Source organism: Schistocerca americana, chromosome 2 (assembly GCF_021461395.2).
Source record: "Schistocerca americana isolate TAMUIC-IGC-003095 chromosome 2, iqSchAmer2.1, whole genome shotgun sequence".
Taxonomy (NCBI): domain Eukaryota; kingdom Metazoa; phylum Arthropoda; class Insecta; order Orthoptera; family Acrididae; genus Schistocerca; species Schistocerca americana.
In genome coordinates, this window is record NC_060120.1 from 542,518,339 (window position 1) to 542,539,848 (window position 21,510).

The window sequence follows — 21,510 nt, forward strand, 5'->3', positions numbered from 1 at the left end:
CGAGCCCGTGCGTGAGCTCCCGTTAACGCAACACAAACGGCTGCGTTTGTAGTGGTGCCATGCTCGGAAACCTAGACTGCTCACGAATGGCGTCGCATTGCGTTCAGCGATCAATTCGCGGTCCCACACAACCCCGGATGAGCATCGTCGGCGAGGCTGCTGGGCGACCCATTCTTCCAATATTTTGGAGGGGCACAGGGATGTTACCCCTGGCGTTATGGTGTGGGGATCCATTGGCTCTGACTTCAGGTCACTGGTGTTAGTTGGTGAGGGAACTCTGGCAGCACAGCTGTACGTCACGTATGTCGTGCTCCCTCGTTTATTATTTCTGATGCAACATTATCGTGGTGCCATTTTTCAACAGGAGAATGCTCCACTACACATAATATGTGTCTCCAAGAACTGTCTGCCTGATGTTGAGGTAGTCCTGTAGCCAGAAAGGTCCCTAGATCTCTGCCCAGTAGAAATAAGGTGGGACGTCAAAGCCATCCCAGCGCCAGTATACAAAATTTCATGGACCAATCACAACATGTGTGGATCAGTTTGCTCAGGAGAGGACACAACGGTTTTATGACACCTTTTGCAATAGAAGAGTGCATGCATCTAGGTCAGAGGGTGCACACAATCATAGGCTTTTATTGATAAGTCCTTTGTAAAACTGATTCGATATAGTAATCGCCGAAATGTCATCACGTAGGCTCACAGCCTGTCAAGTTTGATTTAGTGTGTTCCTCTCCTTCTGTGTGCTTCACTTTTTTTGTCAGGCAGTGTAATTGGTTTCAGTCGAAACCGGAAATTGGGAAATGGTGGTGAGAAGCAGCAGTACAGATGTACGTTATTGTTACACGCAGATAACCACACTGTTCTCTCAGGAACCCAACGTGGTTTATTGTACCCAATAATGAGGAATACCGCTGCTTCTCATCAGGATCTGAGGATTTCAGATACCGGATGAAACACGTTATTTTGTGGGAAATATTTTATGATATTGTCAGCAAATAAACACCTTCTTATAAATTAAAACTAGATCATCCATGTTCTGACGAAAGAAATCTACTACGTATCATTTCTGGACTTTCTTTATAGTTGCAGGTTGACACGTCAAGTAGTTCTACATTTCTTATTTTGTTTACGGAAAGAAACAGGCGTTTGGCTTATTGCCCTCACAGCCGACATATCTGCAAATAAATTCTTCGTACACGTTGTATTTACTTATTACTTGATCCAGACTGAATATTACCATTATCTGAACATCGTTATCAAATGTAAATATTCCCTCACAATATTATGTTGTCATTTTCGTAATGTTCGATTATGTCAATTTTGGATTCAAGCAGAAACGGCACTTTAAAAGCCACAGCTATGCCTGTGGCGGGAACCGAACCTGTGACATGCATATCAGTCTGTCTTCATGATATTTCAATAATGCCAACTCCGAGGTGTTTGTTGGACGAGAATCATACCGTTAGTGATTCCACATTAAGGATACGTTGAATAATTCTCTTAGAAAGTAGTGAAAAAAGCAATTAGAAAATTTCATCTGATCAAGTAGTGGCGAAGTAGCTCAACAAGCTCTCGTATCTTTCTACAGATGAGAAATCGAATGTTCAGATCACGGAGTTAAAGGTACTGAAATCTTCGTTCTTTGGTTGACATTATGTAGTCAGTGCCATAAGCAGAGATCTGTACGAGTGGTCAGTCATGGAAAAGAGTAAACATTTCATTTTTCTACTATAAACTTCTCTGTTTCCAACCAGTCACATGCAGATAAATGCTTTCAGTTTAACAGGTCCACAAGTAAATTAGCCAGATCGGTTGTTTGGCTGGGACGGAGAGAGGAGAGAGTGTTAGTCTACCCGAAGAACAGATCTGTAGTTAAAGGAGGCAGTGTGGGTACTGACAGCCCAGGTCCTGGACGGCTTGGTCGGCCATGAAGCCCGGCTCCCTCTCCGACTCGGAGGGCTGCCGGCTGCGCTTGTGGCCGCGAGGCAGCAGGTGCCGCGGCGACTTGGAGCCCTTCCTCGCCTGCTTCACCACTGCTTCCGGCGGGTCGCGGTCCTGGAAACCTCCTGTAATACAGCGAAACACTCAAAGTAAGTTCAGTTAAAGATCGTCACGTCCTAATGCAGAGCAATGTAAGCGACGAGCACTCGACTGCTGGCGGTACACACCTCCGCATGCATCAACGCCATCTCGCGCGCCGTGGCTCTCCCAGAAGTCGGGTTGGCACTGCTCACACTTGAACCCCGTGAAGCCTCTCTTACACGCACATTGCCCAGTGGTAGGGTCGCAGCTGTCCGACACGGATCCTGCAAGGACCAACACAAGTCCCTGCATTCTCATTCCATATTATTGTTAGCAAAACGAGGATAATGGAATGTAGTCGAATTAAATCGGGTGATGCTGAGGGAATTAGCTTAGGAAATGAGGCACTTAAAGTAGTAAATGAGTTTTGCTATTTGTGGAGCAAAATAACTGATGATGGTCGAAGTAGAGAGGATACAAAATGTAGACTGGCAATGGCAAGGAAAGCGTTTCTGAAGAAGAGAAATCAGTTAACATCGAGTATAGATTTAAATGTTAGCAAGTCTTTTCTCAAAGTATTTGTATGGAGTGTAGCCATGTATGGATGTGAAACGTGGACGATAAATAGTTTAGACAAGAAGAGAATAGAAGCTTTAGAAATGTGGTGCTACAGAAGAATGCTGAAGATTAGATCGGTAGATCAAATAACTAATAAGGAGGTACTGAGTGGCATTGGGGAGAAGAGAAATTTGTGGCACAACGTGACTAGAAGAAGGGATCGGTTGGTAGGACATGTTCTGAGGCATCAAGGGATCACTAATTTGGTATTGGAGGGCAGCGTGGAGGGTAAAAATCGTAGAGGGAGGCCAAGAGATGAATACACTAAGCAGATTCAGAGGGACGTAGGCTGCAGTACGTACTGGGAGATGAAGAAGCTTGTACAGGATAGAGTAGCGTGGAGAGCTGCATCAAACCAGTCTCTGGACTGAAGACCACAACAACCACAAAAATCCTTCATCTATTAATTTTACCTTAGCCAAACTGATTTACATTTATTAGTCTTCCTAGCATGTAGGCAGAACGAGTTACATTATCTGAACAAAAGTATCTGGACATCAAGCTGTCACGAGTGGCGGATCTGCCAGTATAAAATGATGCGGGGAGTATTGTGCTACGAGCAGAGAATCAATAACAGCAGAATGGATCGGTCTAAAGAGTTCGCTGACTTCGAATGTGAACTGGGCATTGGTCGTCACCTGAGTAACAAATGTATCGAGAACATTTCAACTCCTCTAAGGCTATCCAAGTCGACACTCGCTTGGTGATGTGACTGTGAAATGGAAACGCGAAGAAACGACCACAGCTAAACACAGATGAGCCAGACCTCACGTACTGACGGACATGGACCGTCGAGAATTACAGAGGGTAGTTGTAAAAAGTAGTATGAAACCAGCGCGAGGAGTCTCTAGTGAGTTCCAAAGTGCTACCAGCAGTCCAAGTAGCACAATGACTGTACACTGAGAGTTAAAAAGAATGGGATACGACAATCGAGCAGCTCCTCACAAGCTGTCGTGATAAAGAACACGAAATTTCTGTTGTCAGTGCTAAGTGACCCTTAACGTGAAGTAAAGAGCTACGTCGTTGAAGACTGGATGACTGGACACGAGTGATTTAGAGCGATGAATCACGCTACACACGGTGGCAACACGATGGAAGCGTTTCGTTTTGGCGAATACCTGCAAAACATTAACTGCCGTCACGTGTTGTGTCAACAGTGAAATATGGAGAATGTGATGATACGCTATGGGGTGTTTTTCGTGGTTAGAAATGTACTAAATGTGGAAGGATATGAAGACATTTTACATCACTGTGTGCTGCGTACAGCACAGGAACAATTGTAAGCGGATGATTGCATCACCATGACAGTTAAGGTTGTCCTAAAGCAGCATCTATGAATCCAATAGAGGACCTTTGGAATGAGTTACAACGTCAATTTCACTCCAGACCCCAGCGTCTAACATCACTACCTTCTCTGGTTTTAGCTCTAGAATAATTTTCAGCCATTCCCCCACAGTCGTTGAGACACGCCACTGAAAGAGCTCCCAGCACACTTCAAGCCATCATAAAGCCGAAGGGTGGACGCACCCCATATCAAAGTCAACTAATAGGTGTTCGGAAACTTTTGATGAGATAGTGTATATTCTCCGGAAGTAAATACTATGTCGTTCCCTTTTCTTACTTCTATTGGCATTAATTATTCTAAATGTTTAAGAGACCTGTATTCTAAGAATGTTTAGCGTATTTCAGCCTCGTCAGAAACTGTGATAGACTAATATACTGAAAAATCCGCCTCAGTTGCGAAAACTTTTTGGTCTTTACCTAGGCTTCGTCTAGAATAATCTAGTCTTCTTCAGAAGCATAAAATTACTATAACATGCCAGGTAAGGGCCAGTCAACATTGAAATTAAAACCTATAGTACCATGATATCATGTCGAACTAAAACTACTTAACTGAAGTCCAGCCCCGGCATCACTTCACCACGAGGTTGGCAGCGGCAACTACGTTGGTCAGTGCTATCGTAGTTGCCGCTGCCAACCGACCTCGTGGTGAAGTGATGCCGGAGCTGGACTTCAGTTAAGTAGTTTTAGTTCGACATGATATCATGGTACTATAGGTTTTAATTTCAATGTTGACTGGCCCTTACCTGGCATGTTATAGTAATTTTATGCTTCTGAAGAAGATTAGATTATTCTAGCCGAAGCCTAGGTAAAGACCAAAAAAATTTCGCAACTGAGGCGGATTTTTCAGTATATTATCTGTATTCTGTATGCGTATCACTATTTTATTAGTGCTGCAAACTACAGTTTTACCTACTTTCATCGTCAACTTAGCCACGTCAGCGCTCCTTACGTGCCCTGTCTTAGCTTTAACTCACCTCTGCTGTCACATTCGCAGTGCCTCAGTTGTCCAGCGTTCTCTGTCGGCCGGAGGCCTGAGTCGCCAGCTTGAAAAAGAAAAACAAAAACGAACGTAACTTTAGCACATTATGAACGGGAAAAGATATTTTAGTGTTCCGTCAATTCATTATTCTTTTATGAACTACAGCTTTGACACACGATGACAACAAATGTATTTCGTATTAGTTATTCATAATCAGCTTCAGTACATTTCGTCACTAATTTAGTCCCATGTCGGCTACTCGAAGATTGGCATTCGCGAAGACAGAAAGAAAAACCTTCAAGTTCACTTACATTTTGTTTTTATTACTGTAATTGTTGCCTACCAGGTGAAGATGTGTATTGAAATATGTGTAAAACACTGGAAAATCACCACCTGAATATGAGTTCATAATTTAATGTTTCTCCCAATAATACAACGAACTATAAAAACACAAGATAACGTGTCCAGAGTTTTCTTAGTATTGTTGCAAAAATATATTTTGTGTTGAGTTAATAACCTACAGTATAAATGAAAGTATCTGTATGGACCTCTAACTTTTACTGGATAGAAAATGTATCTACTGAAAAGTTACCAGTGAACATTACTGGGAGGCGTCGAGGACACGGGTGGGAGGGGGGGGGGGGTGGAGAGGGGGGTGTATTGGGGTGTATTGCTGTTCCCAAAATAATGAACAGGTCACTCTTTTGAGCAACTTAATAACAGCAGTATAAGTAACGGAACGAGTGCCACTGTGACACGAAAGACTTTCTGTAAGTACGCAGACATAAGATTATTGTGACGGAAGAAATAAGGAAGAAGGAGGAACGTCCAGTCGACAGCGTGGCCATTAGAAACGGAGTGGAACCTCTGATTGTGAAAGGATAGGGTAGGAAACCCGCCGTGTTTTCTTGAAGTGAACCATCCTGGCATTTGCCTGGAGCGATTTAGGGAAATCACGGAAAACCTACATCTGGGTGGCTGGACGGGGATTTGAACCGTCGTCCTCCCGAGTGCGAGTCTAATATGCTAACCACTGCGGCACTGAAGAACTAATTAGCGCTCAGAGACACATCTGCGATTTTCAGGAAAAACAGACTGGTCAATGGTGGCTACCATCAGAACAGCGCTAAGCAACCGGGGACCACAGAAAGTACGTACCATTTTACTTCCAGACTTCAGCCGAAAGCAGCCGGCCTCAGTGGCCGAGCGGTTCTAGGTCCTACAGTACGGAACTGCGCGACTGCTACGGTCGCAGGTTCGAATCCTGCCTCGGGCATGGATGTCTGTGATGTCCTTAGGTTAGTTAGGTTTAAGTAGTTCTAAGTTCTAGGGGACTAATGACCTCAGAAGTTAAGTCCCATAGTGCTCAGAGCCATTTGAACTATTTTTTTTTTCAGCCGCAAGCGACTGGAGGGCATGCAGCTTAAGTCACCGTTCTGTGAGCGGCTGTTATTCGCTAGCCGTGTCATTCAGATCGCTGTAAGGCGCTTCGCCCCTCTTTGCGTTACCACTTCCTGTCAGAGCTAAATCCTGTTGAAATTCTTCGTTACTGGAAAGAGGAGCTTCTTTCCGTGTTACGTGTACTGATACCGCAGTCCCGAGAGGGCTTTCAAGCAGCTAAGAGCTGACAATATGTGCTAGAAAATGAAACTGAATTTGATCAATACTGGTTACTTGTTTTCCGTGTATTATTCGTGGAAGATATCGATAGAGCACTTTCCTGCAAAAGCCAAAGATCCCAGGATCGAGCTCAGGTGCGGCCCACAATTCTTATTTGCCAGGAAATTTTTAATTATCATCTCGGTAAAATAAATTTACGTCGTTATTTTTTGTGTGTTTGCAGATACGTCCCTGTATTCCTGCCCGCTTCGAATCGCCATGCCACAGTACTGCAGCACTTCGTTAGAAGAGCCAAAACAAAACGGCGCAATCCTTCTGCACCATGCCAGTGGTCTGTTAATTTCGTTGATTCAGTTTCAGGAAGGCAGAATTGAGAATGTGGACAAACAAAACACTTTATTCTACTGGCTGATTTTACTTAGGGTCGTTTTTACGATTATTTATTTCTTGATTTCTTATTAGTTTATTTTTTATGGACGAAATAATTGATCAAGTGAATATCCGCAGCTAAGTAACGTATTTATAGAATAAAAATCCGCTTCAGTTGCCAATAATTTCCGAATTTATTCCACGACTAGTTTCGAAGCCTAAAGCTCCATCTTCAGGTGCCACCAGATAATTACGGTCTCATAAATGTGTGGCAGCCACTCAGTCGTTGGGAATGACACACACGTCAACAGAATGCCAGAATGCATGGGAGCGTAGGACCAGCAACCACAGAGCCCGCCTGGACAGCACGACACAGAAGTGGTTGCTGGTCCTGCGCCTCCATGCGTATGGTTGACTTGCCACAACGCCACATATTTATGAGACCGTAGTTATCTGGTGGGACCTGAAGATGAAGCTTTAGGCTTCGAAACCGGTCCTGGAATAAACTACTGGTAACTAAAGAGGATTTTTTTCCACAAATATTTTTTATGAGTTGGCAGGTAAGAGAATTCTCCTTCACATGAATCTCCCATGCAGTTCTTTCTTCTTTAGTAGTTACTTTCAAATGTATTAAACACTTCGCAGCAGTGTGAGACTTTTCTTGCGAATGCTTGACAACAGAATTAGAGCGCAGTTTCGCTGGTAGTGGAAGCTGGTGGTACTCACCAGTGCGGCAGACTTCTGGAGCGGCCTGGGTGAGCGTGTTGCCGGCGAGGCAGGCGGCGCGCCGCAGCAGGCAGGGGCTGGCGTAGCGGCGGCCGTCGCTGCCGCACACCTCCTCCCCCCGGCCGCCCTCTGCGTCGTCGACGTCTGCGTCACCGCCGCTGGCCGGGCACTGGGGGCACTCGCAGACGGAGCGGCCGGCGCGCAGCACGCACACCTCGCCGCCGGAGCACGCGCACTTCTCTGCCGCACCTGTCGGCAGCCCACACTTACACTTACACTTTGCTGTTGTGGACTTCAGCTCTTCGCTCTAGTCCATTATGTGCAGACCTCTTCTCTGTATAACTAACCGCCGCAACCTACATTGATCTGAACCTGCTCGAACACTCTTGCCTTGGTCTCCCTCGACAGTTCTTGATGCCTCTACGTGTGTCCTATCAACAGATCACTTCGTGTGGTCGAGTCTTGCGTCTACGTATACATCTGCACTCTACAAGCCAGCATATGGTTTCTGGTGAACGCTATTTCGTGTACCACTGTCACTCCCCACCTTTCCCGATATGTTTGCGAATGGTTCGTGACACGAATGACAGTCGGTATGTCTCCGTGTGAGCTTTAATTCTCTAACTTTGCGTTCATGATAGGAGTAAGCAGTGTACTAGATGATCCATCTAGAAACTACGCTCTCGGAAATTTAACAGTGAGCCACACCGTGATACAGGATGCCTCTAAGGCAGCGTCTGCTACTGGACTTGACTCGTCATTTCCGTTACGCTTTCGCACTTACTAAATGAAGCTGTAGTGAAACAGGCTGCTCTTCTTTGGATCTTCTCTATTTCCTATGTCAACCCCATCCGGAAAGGATCCCAGACTGACGAGTAGTATCTAAGTATCGATCGAACGATGGTTTTGTATGTTGAAATGGTCAAATGTTCAAATGTGTGTGAAATCGTATGGGACTTAACAGCTAAGGTCATCAGTCCCTAAGCTTACACACTACTTAACCTAAATTATCCTAAGCACAAACACACACACCCACGCCCGAGGGAGGACTCGAACCTCCGCCGGGACCAGCCGCACAGTCCATGACTGCAGCGCCCTAGACCGCTCGGCTAATCCCGCGCGGCCTGTTGAAATGATTGTGGACTACAGCTCCTGAGAATTCTTCCGATCAGTCTTAGTCTGGTATCTGCCTTACCTGGAATAAGTTTCTTGTGTTCCACTTTAAATCGTTCCGTACGCATATTTTATGGATGCGTCTGCGTCCAGTATTTATTCTACAATCATGTAAGCATGCAATAACCGTACTTTGTGCCTTTTTAGGCACGATACGCTACATCTGTTTACTCCTTCAAAAAAAAAAATGGTTCAAATGGCTCTGAGTACTATGGGACTTAACTTCTGCGGTCATCAGTCCCCTAGAACTTAGAACTACTTAAACCTAACTAACCTAAGGTCATCACACACATCCATGCCCGAGGCAGGATTCGAACCTGCGACCGTAGCGGTCGCGCGGTCCCTGACTGTAGCGCCTAGAAACCCTCGGCCACCACGGCCGGCTTTATTCCTCCATTCCGGTACAATTTTATAGCGTCGCTATTTCTCTGTCTACAACACCATCCGCTAGACGCCTCGTGAAATTTCCCACGTTATCAGCAAGGTCACTTGTATACCTTGTGAAAAGTAATGATCTTGTAACAGTCCCTAGCGGTACACCCATAGTTACTTCAACGTCTTTGGTCTGTTAGAACTCTTCAATTCAATCACATAACTGGTCTGATATTTCATACGCTCGTATTTTGTTCACTATGTGGTGCTGCTGAACTGTATCAAATGCCTTCTGGTAGTCAACGAACACGTCAACTTGGGCGCTGGTATCTACTGCTTTCTGGGTCTCGTGGATAGACAGATCGAGGTGTGTTTCACACGTTCGTTGTTTCTACAGAATCCATGTTCATTCCTACAGAGGATATTTTAGATCTCCCGAAATGTCATAACAAGCGATCATAAAATATGTTCCACGACCCTGTAACAGATCTTCGTCAACGTTACAGGCCTATATTTTATTGTGTCTTTTCGACAACATTTTTTGAAAATGTGAATAACGCGCTTTTTTTTCCAGCACGAGGAAAGTTTCGCTCCTCCATCGACCTATAGTGCACTGCTGCTAGAAAAGGAGTAAGTCCCGCAAACTCTGTGTGGAACCGTATTGGTATCTAGTCATGTCAAGTCGCCTTTCCTCTCTTGGGCGATTTCAGGTGATCTGTATCCCGTGGCCACTAATTTCAATATCTGTCATTTCGTGCCAAAGGTTTCGTTTTCTCCCAGTTTGATTCAGTATCCTTTCATCAGCTATTTGATTCACCCAATCTTCACTATTATTCTGTATCACTCATTTCAAAGGTTTCTGTTCCCTTCTGGGCTGACTCTTTATCATCCACGTTTCACTTCACATTTCAGACAAATATTTCACTTCACATTTCAGACAAATACTTTCGGAGAAGTTTTTCTAATACTTAAAATAAATTCCATGTTTAAAATTTCTCGCTTTCAGAAACACTTATCCTGCAGTTGCACTCTGCAATTTCTACCCTCTTTAGTTCGGCCATTGTCAGTTTTTTACTGTCCAAAATGCCCACATTTTACAGTACACCGTCATTATGGACAATGACATCAAACTCGTGTCAGACGAGCTCACGAAGAAAAAAGTTTAATGAACGTATGTGAGAAAATGTAAGATATCTACGCTTAAGACCGTTTTATTCCGTGGAAACCCTGCCAACAACCTTGATGCGAATTAATCTCGTTTTATTATTTAGGTTTTATTCATGGCTACCAGTCCTAGTGGACCAGTTATCTGTATGTGATCTGAATGGGGGCATTTGATTATTCTACTGTAGAAAATAGAGCCTAAATCATGTCTTAGTTCATTACACTCCCAGCTCACCAAATAGATTATATTCTGCCCCCTCGTGCAAACATCACTAAAACACTGTACGCCTGCTGCACAGTTTTCCATGTCTGAATTACGACTGTTTGCAGCTACGGATTCACCTATTGTACGCATGTTACACAATTCCAGTTGAAGGGAATAATAACTATCATTGACAGTAATGTTTAACTTTTGTCCACTAGTGAACACTATCATGTAGTATAACCAACTAACCCCTCTAATAAGTATGTGACTGTACTAAAATAGGGCATAATAAATTCTGAAAGACACTCTTTAGTTGCAAATTTCGTTATTAATAATATTAACCACAGGAAGTTGCTATGTACAGCCACCTGTGTGATAGAGGTAAAAGTAAATGTACCTTCTCAGTGCTGTTCATTGGAGCGCGTTGTTTCTCCGATTGTGAACGAGACTAAGCCATTTTGTGGAGAGAACGTCAGGAAGTATACAAGCATGTTATAATGCACAAGGTGCAGCAACACAATTTTGAGTGTTAGTAACAGTTGTTGTCACCCCACATCTACAAGGAATGTACTTTCGAACCGACTGCTTTCATTTTGGTTCCTGTTTTATTTTAATTTAATTTTAAGGTTATTTTTCAGTTTAATGAGACCTAGTCTTTCAGTCCCTTCTCGTCTTGAACGTAGGCCCTCACATGCTCGGAAGTATGCAGGGGGTGGAACATAATTTTGGTGCATCGTTGGAGATTTTTGTTTTATGGGTTTTAAGTCGTGATTGAAAGCATATTCCTATACGTAACGTTTCTCCTCCCAAAGCTGCAGACATCATCAGACGTTATCAAGACTCAGATAGCAGTCTGGAGATTTAAACAAGTTCAGCAAGCGGAGAGGTTGATATGTATCCACGCAATGGACGGGTCGTCACTTCATCAGACTGCTAACTAAGGTTGCAGCGAGAATTGCACCGACATTGCGGCATTCCGCTGACGACCGACAACGGCTGAGGATTGTCAGTCTTTCCAAATCAGAGCGCCAGTAGTTGCGTCATCTCGTTGCAACCTATCTCAACGTCTGAAAGCACGGACTTCAGACGACGGTCAGCGTAATTTAGATCTGTTTTCTTCGGTCGAACCGGGAAGATTACCAAATTCAAAACGTGGGTTGTGAGACTTGCTTAATTTTAGCACAAGGAAGAAGGAGTTTATGGCACGCAGAGAAAGAGAAAGATAATAACTATTGTCTATGGTCGGAAATGCTACTTTGTTGGGAACCGCAAGTTTCGAACAACTTCAAAATTCAGTAATAAGTAATTGAATGATACCTTCTATTACATTATGCGTCTGGAACGTAGACAAAACCTATAACGGAAATTTTAGGCCTCGATTACAATCAAGGGGAAAAAAAATTGTGTTCGAGTGAGAAAGGGGGCGTTGTTAATTTTGATGCTTAAAGCTATTGTAGTTAAGTTTTTTTGTGGATTGTGTTATTTGAGAATTAGCTGTCTAGCTTTAATTATTATTATTATTATTATTATTATTATTATTGGTTTTTGTGCCAGTTGAGTGGTGACTCTGTTACATGAGATTGTTTGCAAATATGGTGCATGTGTCTCCATTTTCCAGTGCGTTAGGTGTCCAGAAAAATTTATTCTAAAATTTATATTTGTCTTTAACATAGGTGTTGAATTTTGTCATTGAAAGTTAACTGAATTTATTTCAAGTTGTGCATAGTGTTTGTAATTTTGGTTTAAATGTCACCATGAATCATCTCGAATATGTAATACAACGCTCCTCTTTTCATCTCATACACATATTAGCAAGCCGGCCGCTGTGGGCGAACGGTTCTAGGCGCTTCAGTCCGGAACCGCGCTGCTGCTGCGGTCGCAGGTTCGAATCGTGCCTCGGACATGGATGTGTGTGATGTCCTTAGGTTAGTTATGTTTAAGTAGTTCTAAGTCTAGGCGACTGATGACCTCAGATGTTAAGTCCCATAGTCCTTAGAGCCATTTGAACCATATGAACATATTAGCAAAATTTATCTACTTATTTTGTTAACTGAGAAAAGAGCATATAGTATTTGCCACGTCGTTTTGGAGACAGGTAGAGGTCATTCACATGCATTCGGCGATGTTTCAGTAGCAAAATTCAAAGTGCCCAGTCGTCACGAAGCACAGAGGCGTCGCGGTACACATGCCGCACAAGGAGGCTAGAATAGATTTCAGTTATCGTGTGACTTCTAGCGATCATTGTCGACACCTCTGTGACGGCAGCCGAAAGGCACATGAACAAAATTCGCAGCTTAACGAGGACGCGAGTAGACGGTATACTGACCGCAGGGCGCGCCGGCGTGCAGCACGTGCAGGGCGGGGTCCCGGCGCAGGCAGGCGTCCCTGCGCAGGTGGCACAGCGTCTGGTAGGAGCGGCCGTCGGAGCCGCAGACGGGCGCCGCGGCGGCGGGGCAGGCGGGCGGGCAGAGGCAGCGCGCCTCGCCGGACGACGGCGACACCAGGCAGCGCGGCCAGCTGCCGGCGCCGGCGCCGGGGCCCGCGGCCGGGCAAGCGGCCGCCGCGCACGGGTTCACGCCTGCGCACACACACCGCTGCACTCGCCACACTCACTCTCAGCTCTGCCTAGAGCGGTCCAAGTTGCCCAACACAATAACACATTATCTGGTTACAAGCATCCCCGTACCCCTGTTTGGTGCGGAGTTGACCACTAGGTGTCACGATAGCTTGATCCGCCAGTATAAAAGAAGGTCAGTAGAAAGGCAGTAACATCCCACATCTCCTCACAGTCCAAGCCGAGGCACGTAACTGTCTCCGGCTCCTCAAACTCCTCTCTGGTCGAACATGGGGATTAGACCCTTCCACTATCCTACATACCTATATGTCCCTCATCCGCCCCATCCTGTGTTATGCCCACCACACTTGGATCTTCGCTGCACCCCCCCCCACCCCCCCACCCCCCGCAACTACAAATCCCTCCAAATACTCGAGCGCCATGCACTCCAACTCGCTTGTCACATCCGTCTCCCGTCCCCCGTGCGGAACCTTTATGATCTGATTCCCTTCTCCCATCTCCTCCTCTTCCTTGAGTGAATATGAATCCTATACGTCTCCAGCAAACTGGATCTCCCCCAATACTTTGGTTTCCCCCATCCTCTCCCACCCTAGCCCGGTGCTGCACCTGTGCCACAGTGTCCCATCTGGCAATTCAGAGGTGGGCTGCTAGATTTGTTACTGGTAGGTTTGATCATCACGCGAGTGTTACGGAAATGCTTCGGGAACTCGGGTGGGAGCCTCTAGAGGAAAGGAGGCGTTCTTTTCGTGAATCGCTATTGAGGAAATTTAGAGAACCAGCATTTGAGACTGATCGCAGTACAATTTTACTGCCGCCAACTTACATTTTGCAGAAAGACCACAAAGATAAGATAACAGAGATTAGCGATCATACAGAGGCATATAGGCATTCATTTTTCCCTCGTTCTGTTTGGGAGTGGAACAGGGAGAGAAGATGCTAGTTGTGGTACAAGGTACCCTCCGCCACGCACCGTATGGTGGATTGCGTAGTATGTATGTAAATGTAGATGTAGTCTCCATCTCCACACACTCCATACCCTCACCCAAGGTGGCTTCCGCCAACTCCCCTTCCCAGTTGATGTCCTCATGCCTTACATCTACCCCTCCTACCAGATCTAATCCCTCCTTCTTCCCCCCACCCCCTCCTCAGGGTTCCCTCTCTCCCTTCCTCTCCACCTTCTCTTCTTCCTCCTTTTCCCCTGCTGGCCACCTTCTTTCTCCTTTTCACCCCCTCCCCCAGGCTCCTTACTTCTCCCCTCAACTGCCCCCCTCCTCGCCCCTCCTGGCTTCCCCCTACCACCTCTCCTCCCTCCCTTTCCTTCCCCCCCCCCTCCTACCCTTCACCCAGTGGTAGGTCCCATTCGGTACAGTGATTTTTACCATTTTCGTTGTGGTGTCAGTGTTTCTCCAGTGCCGTGTGCAGTGCTACGTTCCACCAGCACCAACAGTGTCGCCAGCACCATTCATTTGTGTTCCCACTGCAGTGTTTCTTTGTTTACGTGTCGACTCACAGTGCTCATTCTCTGCATGTGTATGTGGCTCTCGTCTATGTTGTTTTTAAATCAACCATCTACACTCATCTATTTTTGTTCTTGTTTATTCACCATTATTATTATTATACCATTCTATGTTATGTGTTCTGTTCTCATTTGACTATGTTTTTCTGTAACTCTCTTGGCTGAAGAGCGGCGTATTGTGCCACTGCCAGCCCACCCCATTTTGGGGAGTGAAATAACAATAAAGAAAAAAAAGGCAATAACAGCAGATTCGATCGTTCAGATAAGCTCAGTGACTTCTAACGAGTCCTAATTTTCTTTCAACCTATTGTTCAACTGTTGAGCTTGTTTAACTAGTGCCTGTGAGCAACTACAGCTTCTTGCTACTGACAAAGTAGCACAGATAACAACTGCAAGTTTGGTCTGAACATCCTTGGATAATTTCAAAATTTCATTTGAATAATAAATCCATCAGGGACAGTTCAACCCTCTTAAAGCTGGCCAAGTCGACTATTTGTGATGTGATCGTGAACTGGAAACACAAAGACACAACCACATCTGAACCATGAACAGGTAGGCCTCATGTGTACAGGTCGGGACTCCAGACAGGCACCATCGAGCATTACAGAAGATGGATGAAATCAGCAGAAGAAATCCAAACTCCTACCAGCACAACGTGCCTAGCGAGTTAAAAAGAATGGGTTGCAATGATTGAGTAGCTCCTCGTAAGTCACAGATTTCTGTAGTCAAATCTAAGCGAAGCTTGAGGTGGTTGAGAGAGTAACACCATTGGACAAATGACTGGAAACGAGCGATTTGGGCTGATGAATCACACTACACCCTGTGTCAATCCGACAGAAGGTTTCGGGTTTTTCGAATGTCTGGAGAACGTTACCTGCTACCACGTGAAGTCCCAACAGTGAAGTATGAAGGTACTGCCGCTACAGCGTGGCCGTGTATTTCCTGGTTAGAATGTGGTCCCCTTGTAGCAATTTAAAAAAGGTTAATGTGGAAGGATATGAACTGATTTTATAGTACTGTCTCCTGCATTAATTATGCTAACAGTTACAACAATTCGGAGACAGTTATTATCTGTATCAGCATGAAAACGCACCCTCTCGTAAAGTCGTATCTGCAAGGCAATGGTGTATGGACAATAACATTCCTGGAATGGACTGGCCTGTCTGGAGTCCCGACCTGTACACAATGGGCCATCTTTGGGATGTGTTAGAACGTCCACTTTGCTCCAGACGTCAGCGTTCAGCATCAACATCTTCTCTTGTTTGAGCTCTAGAGAAAGAATGCGCTGGCATTCCTCTACAGACATTCAGACACCTCAGTAAAAGTGTCAAAGCAGAGTCCACACTTACAACGACAAAGGTTTGACACACCCCATATCAATGCCCACTAGTAGGTGTACTGATTGTTTTGATCAGAGAGTGTATATACAAGAATGAAGAACAAAGCTGAAGACTTCTTGGAAGTCTATCTGTTTGGCTGAGCGATCGATAAAGGCAAGAGTTACGTCTGCCAATGTGGGCTGGAATTCCTAATAACGAAAAATCAAAATCTTACAAATCGTTAAAAAAGTAAGACTCTTTCATAAGAAAATATGGATAACATGTACTAGATATGAAAAGGATTTCAAATGCCGCTACCAGTCACAAAATGGCGTGGCACAACAAGTGAATGATTGTTTTACAAAAAAAATTCATTTGAACAGAAGACCAACACACAAAGTGACATCACCTCTTACGAGGTTATCCTTCTCTCTCTCCACAGGATGGTCACAGCAGTCATATAAAGAAGCTTTAATATCTGTATAAACATGTGTCAAACGTTTTTGAAATGCCTTTATAGCATGATGATGAGGTATCACCTCGGAATATGTCGCTAAATAAATAATTTAGTTGTCAACAAATTTTGTGACTGATAGCGGTATTTGAAATCCTTCTTATATTTTTGAAACAGTCACGGTCGATTAAGAGACAATATTAATTCAAATCATTTAATATGTACAGTAACCTAAAGGGAACTATTACAATCGAAGACCAAGACAAAAATTTTGAGATTAAAATGGGCGTAAGGTATCGACTCATTCTGTCTACCTGTACATCTAAGAAGGCAGTGAAGGAACTAAAATAAACGTTTCGCAGTGGATCAATGATACGATTCGTTGATGACAATGCTATCCTCAGTAAAAAATTGGAAACAATTACAAGATCTACTGGGTGGAATTAACTGTATACTCGGTACAGAATATAGACAGAGTAAAACATACAAAGACGAAAGTACTGAGGGATAAAGTAATGAGATTAAGAAGAAACTGAGGATCACGTAGCAAATAAAATTACGGAATTATAATAACCTCGAAGGGAGATGGCACATAGCAGATGAAGTACGTAGGACATAAGAAGGAGACTCTAGGCACAGGGAACACTTCTCCCAAAGATAAGTCTACTAATATCAAACATCGATCTTAATTTTGTACAATTATCTCGGCGATTCTGCATCCGAAGCCCAGCAGTGTGGTGAAGTGCAATGTGGACTATCGGTACATATGGAAAGAAATGATTTCAAACGTTTCTGATGTGCAGAAAATTAAGCGCACTGTTCCTATAATAAATTGTGAGCTCCTCCGTAGAAGTGGGATGAAAAAGAATGTGTGGGAAACACGAACTAGAAGAAGGGACAGGATAACATAGCATGTGTTAAGCACCAGGAAATAACTTTCGTAGTGATACAAGAAGCCGTATGCTGCTAAAAACCGTAGGGGAAGATTGAGGTTAAAGCATATAGAATAAATAATTGAGGGTCACAGTGTTTGCGCTCCTTCGAGACGGAGAAAGAGTCGAGAACAGAAAATAATGGCGGGTCATATCATACCAGTCAAAATACTTATGAAAACAAAAAACAGTAATCCAAAGTGGAGGGTGCTACAAGATTCTGTCCATCGTCCATTTCATTTCTCGCAGGCGTATGTACGAAGGCGAACACAAACGAGAATTTCTTTCCTGTGGGCGAGAGACGAGTTCCCTTGTTGGGTGCCTCTACTGCACATTGTTGTGGTCCAGTCGACCAACCATCATCTCTTATGAAAGCATCAGTCACGTCGCAGTAATAGTATTTATTTTCGTAATCTCTACTCCATGTGTTCAGAGATTTTGCAGTTATAAACATTAAAGCATTAAACAATAACATGGTGACACCAGTTTCTGTTTTCTTGTATGGTAATGAGGTGCAGAAACTGCCGCGCTGCTCCCACAGTCGTGCTTGGAGAAAGTGTTCAGGTTTGTGTTTCCTCGCCCACAGCGAAGAAAGCATAGCTAATAACTACTGTGAAATGGTTTTTTTCTGACATGAAAGGGAGATCACCTTTAATTTGCTCCTCCAGGCCCCTCAGTTAACCGGTATTACGTACTGCAAGTGTTAAAGCGTTTGCGTGAGGTACTGCCGAAGGAAACGTTCTGCTCTGTGACTATCGAAACATTGTACATTGTGCCCTCCATCAAGACAACTTTTCCAGTCACATAGTACTGAGTGTCGATCAGCTTTAGCTGAAAACAAAAAATTACTGTTTCGCAGCCATCCTGTTCACCGGATGATACCATGGCAATTACTCCTGTTCCCAGTACGGACACGACACCTTTCCTGGATACAAAAGAGGTGAAACAAAAATCACAGGAGGCATTATGAAGCACAACTGAGATAACTTAAAGAACTGTTTCGTTCAGTTGTTGGAACACTGGGACAAATTCATTAGAGCCAATGATCGCTGTGCTGAAGGTGATACAATTTTGTAATTGTTCTGTGGAATACAAATTGTGTAACTGAAGAATTTTAATTACTCGTGGATCCCACTTAACGTTTTTCATAATCCGCTTGTGACATTCAAACATTACTTTTGATAAGTATTCATACGTGAAAGAGGAAGCGCATGTTTCTGTGCGGTCAATGTTCCTAAAGTCTTTAATTAATGAGATCATGAAGTAAGTATTGTTTGCTGCATGTAACTACTTACTTTCTTTGAACTACTCTTTCAAATAGAAGAATAGTGTATTGAGCTTGTTAAAGTTTTTACTAAAACCTTTCGTAACCAAGAAACCAGACATGTGTAACTACATTTGCCAAATTGCCGCCAAAATTCGGATTCTGCTCTCCTGCCACATCAAGCAGGTGAAATCGAGCTGTAGCGGTAGTGCTGGTGTTCAAAATTAATACATTTCTGACTTTTTTTGTGGATAGTTCCACTGCATTCTCAAACAAGCGTTATGGCGGTATAAGATACCTTTAAGAGGTCTCCATTAGCCTTACAGGGCACATCATTCCTCTTAAAAGACATATTTGCCGGCCTGAGTGGCCGAGCGGTTCTAGGCTCTACAGTCTGGAACCGCGCGACCGCTCCTGTCGCAGGTTCGAATCCTGCCTCGGGCATGGATGTGTGTTATGTCCTTAGGTTAGTCAGGTTTAAGTAGTTCTAAGTTCTAGAGGACTGATGACCTCAGATGTTAAGTCCCATAGTGCTCAGAGCCATTTGAACCTTTTTTTGAAAATACATCTTTACATCAATAACTCGGCAGACAATTTTAAGAACGCCAGTCATCAAGCACGTTACATTTTACTCCGTGACATGCTACAGGTGTTCAAGACTTATGCAAGGCAACTGGAGCGTAGAATGGTAATGAAACTTTCAATTGGCTCAAAAATGGTTCAAATGGCTCTGAGCACTATGGGACTTAACTTCTGAGGTCATCAGTCCCCTAGAACTTAGAACTACTTAAACCTAACTAACCTAGTGACACCACACACATCCATGCCCGAGGCAGGATTCGATCCTGCGACGGTAGCGGTCACACGGTTCCAGACTGAAGCGCCTAGAACCGCACGGCCACACCGGCCGGCCTGAAACTTTCAATTACACGGTTTATCAGCAAGTTATGCATTGAGGCGAGTTACGTACATGCATACGATTTATAAGCTGATTTTTTTTATTTATAGTCGGCAACCTAATGAAATAAGTTCTACCTACAGACCCAATTACGAATCTCTCAGCGGTCAAGCTATCTGAGTCACCAAGGGCCACTGGGATGATTGCTTAAAGATGAATACTGTATTTGTTATTCTTGCTTCCCGTCTATTGTAGAGTGGTATAGTTGTTTCTGGGGAACTTACCTGCGAGTACCCTCTATTGTTGAGTGGTGTAGTTGGTTCTTGGAAGCCTTACCGATGTGGCAGCTACCCTTGTTGAGTGGTTCTATTTATGGGGCGACTTTCTGGTAAGACAGCTACATTTGTAGTTTGGTTTTGTGTCTGAGGAGCCTTGCCAGTGTGGCAGTTACCCTTGTAGAATGGTGCTGCTGTTAGTGGAGAGACATACCTGTGTCACGTTTCCCTCGTAGAGCGCTGCTCTTTGTGGAGAGCCTTACCAGTATGGCAGCTATCCTTGTTGCTGTTTACGAGGAGACTTACCGGTGTAGCAGCTACCCTTGTAGAGTGGTGTTTCTGTTACTTGGTGGCCTTACCAGTGTGGCAGCTACTCTTACGGGGTGTTGTTGTTTGTGGCGGTCCTTACCGGTGTGGAAGTTATTCTTGTAGAAAGGGGTTCTGTTGGCGAGACTTACTACTGTGCCAGTTACCCCTATAGAGTAATATTGTTTGTGAAGAGCTTTGTCAGAATGCCAGCTACATTTGTATGATGTTTTGGGGTAGCGTTTACCGAGCGAGGTGGCGCAGTGGTTAGCACACTGGACTCGCATTCGGGAGGACGACGGTTCAATCCCGCGTCCGGCCATCCTGACTTAGGTTTTCCGTGATTTCCCTAGATCACTTCAGGCAAATGCCGGGATGGTTCCTTCGAATGGGCACGGCCGATTTCCTTCCCCATCCTTCCCTAATCCGAGCTTGTGCTCCGTCTCTAATGACCCCGTTGTCGACGGGACGTTAAACACTAATCTCCTCCTCCTCCTCCTCCTCGGGGTAGCGTTACCATTGTGACAGTTACCCTCGTAGAATAATGTTGACTGGGGGGAACCTTGCTGGTGTGCCAGCTACCCTTATAGAGTGGTGGTGCGGAGGCGTATCGGTGTGGCAGTTACACTTGTCGAATGGTGCAGCTGTTAGTGGAGACATACACCGATGGCAGCTACTCTTGTACAGTGCTGGTGTATGTGAGGAGCCTTGTCAGTGTAGCAGCTACATTTGTAGTGTTCTTGCTTGTGGGATGACTTGCCAGTGTAGCAGCTCTCTCTGTAAAGCGATGTTGATGTTTGTGGGGAGCAGTACTAATGTGTCAGCTACCACTGTGGAGCCTTACTGAAGGTGCAACCTCTGTTGTACAGTTCGTTAGTTGCTTCGTGGGAGCCTTACCAGTGTGGCAACTACCCATGGTAGTGTTGTTGTTTGTGAGAAATCTTACCAGTGCAGCAGTTATCCTTGCAGAGTGGTCTTGGTGTTTGTGGGAAGTAATACTGGTGTGCAACTATCATTATAGAGTGTTGTTATTTGTGGGGAGCCTCAGCAGTGTAATAGCTATTCTTGCCGAGTGGTTTTTCTGTCTGGTTAGTATTACTGGTGTGGCAGCTAGTCGAGTGACATTGTTTGAGGGGAGCCTTGCCGATGTGACATCCACTCTTACATAGTGATGTTGTTTGTGGGGACTCTTACCAGCATGGCAGCTACCCTTGTAGAATTATGTTGTTTTTTGGGAGCCTTGCTGGTGTGGCAGCTGCAGTTACAGTGTGATGTTGTGTGTGCGGAGCTTTCCCAGTATGACAGTTATCTTTGTAGAACGGGGTTGTAGTGAGCTTTACTGGTGCAGCAACTACCCCTACCCCTGTAGAGCGATG

At 44.6% G+C, this 21,510-nt stretch overlaps 1 protein-coding gene across 1 annotated transcript; it reads right to left on the reverse strand.

Annotated features, from left to right (window-relative positions):
* Positions 1 to 1,875: 1,875 nt before the first annotated feature.
* On the reverse strand, positions 1,876 to 21,150 carry LOC124594156 (agrin-like). The gene is made up of 6 exons (XM_047132511.1): positions 21,081 to 21,150; positions 12,922 to 13,173; positions 7,682 to 7,930; positions 4,962 to 5,030; positions 2,172 to 2,309; positions 1,876 to 2,069 (listed from the first exon to the last, which is right to left on the reverse strand). The coding sequence occupies exons 1-6, from the start codon at positions 21,148 to 21,150 to the stop codon at positions 1,876 to 1,878; spliced, it is 972 nt and encodes a 323-aa protein (XP_046988467.1).
* Between the last annotated feature and the right edge of the window lie 360 nt (positions 21,151 to 21,510).

Bases quoted from the DNA above. Each gene is read 5' to 3' on its own strand.
- LOC124594156 (XM_047132511.1), bottom strand. From the start codon at position 21,150: ATGATAGTTGCACACCAGTATTACTTCCCACAAACACCAAGACCACTC. The intron at 2,310-4,961 runs GTGAGTTAAAGC...TGGTCCTTGCAG, and splicing joins CTGCGAATGTGACAGCAGAG to GATCCGTGTCGGACAGCTGC. The intron at 2,070-2,171 runs GTGTGTACCGCC...GCTGTATTACAG, and splicing joins TGGCGTTGATGCATGCGGAG to GAGGTTTCCAGGACCGCGAC.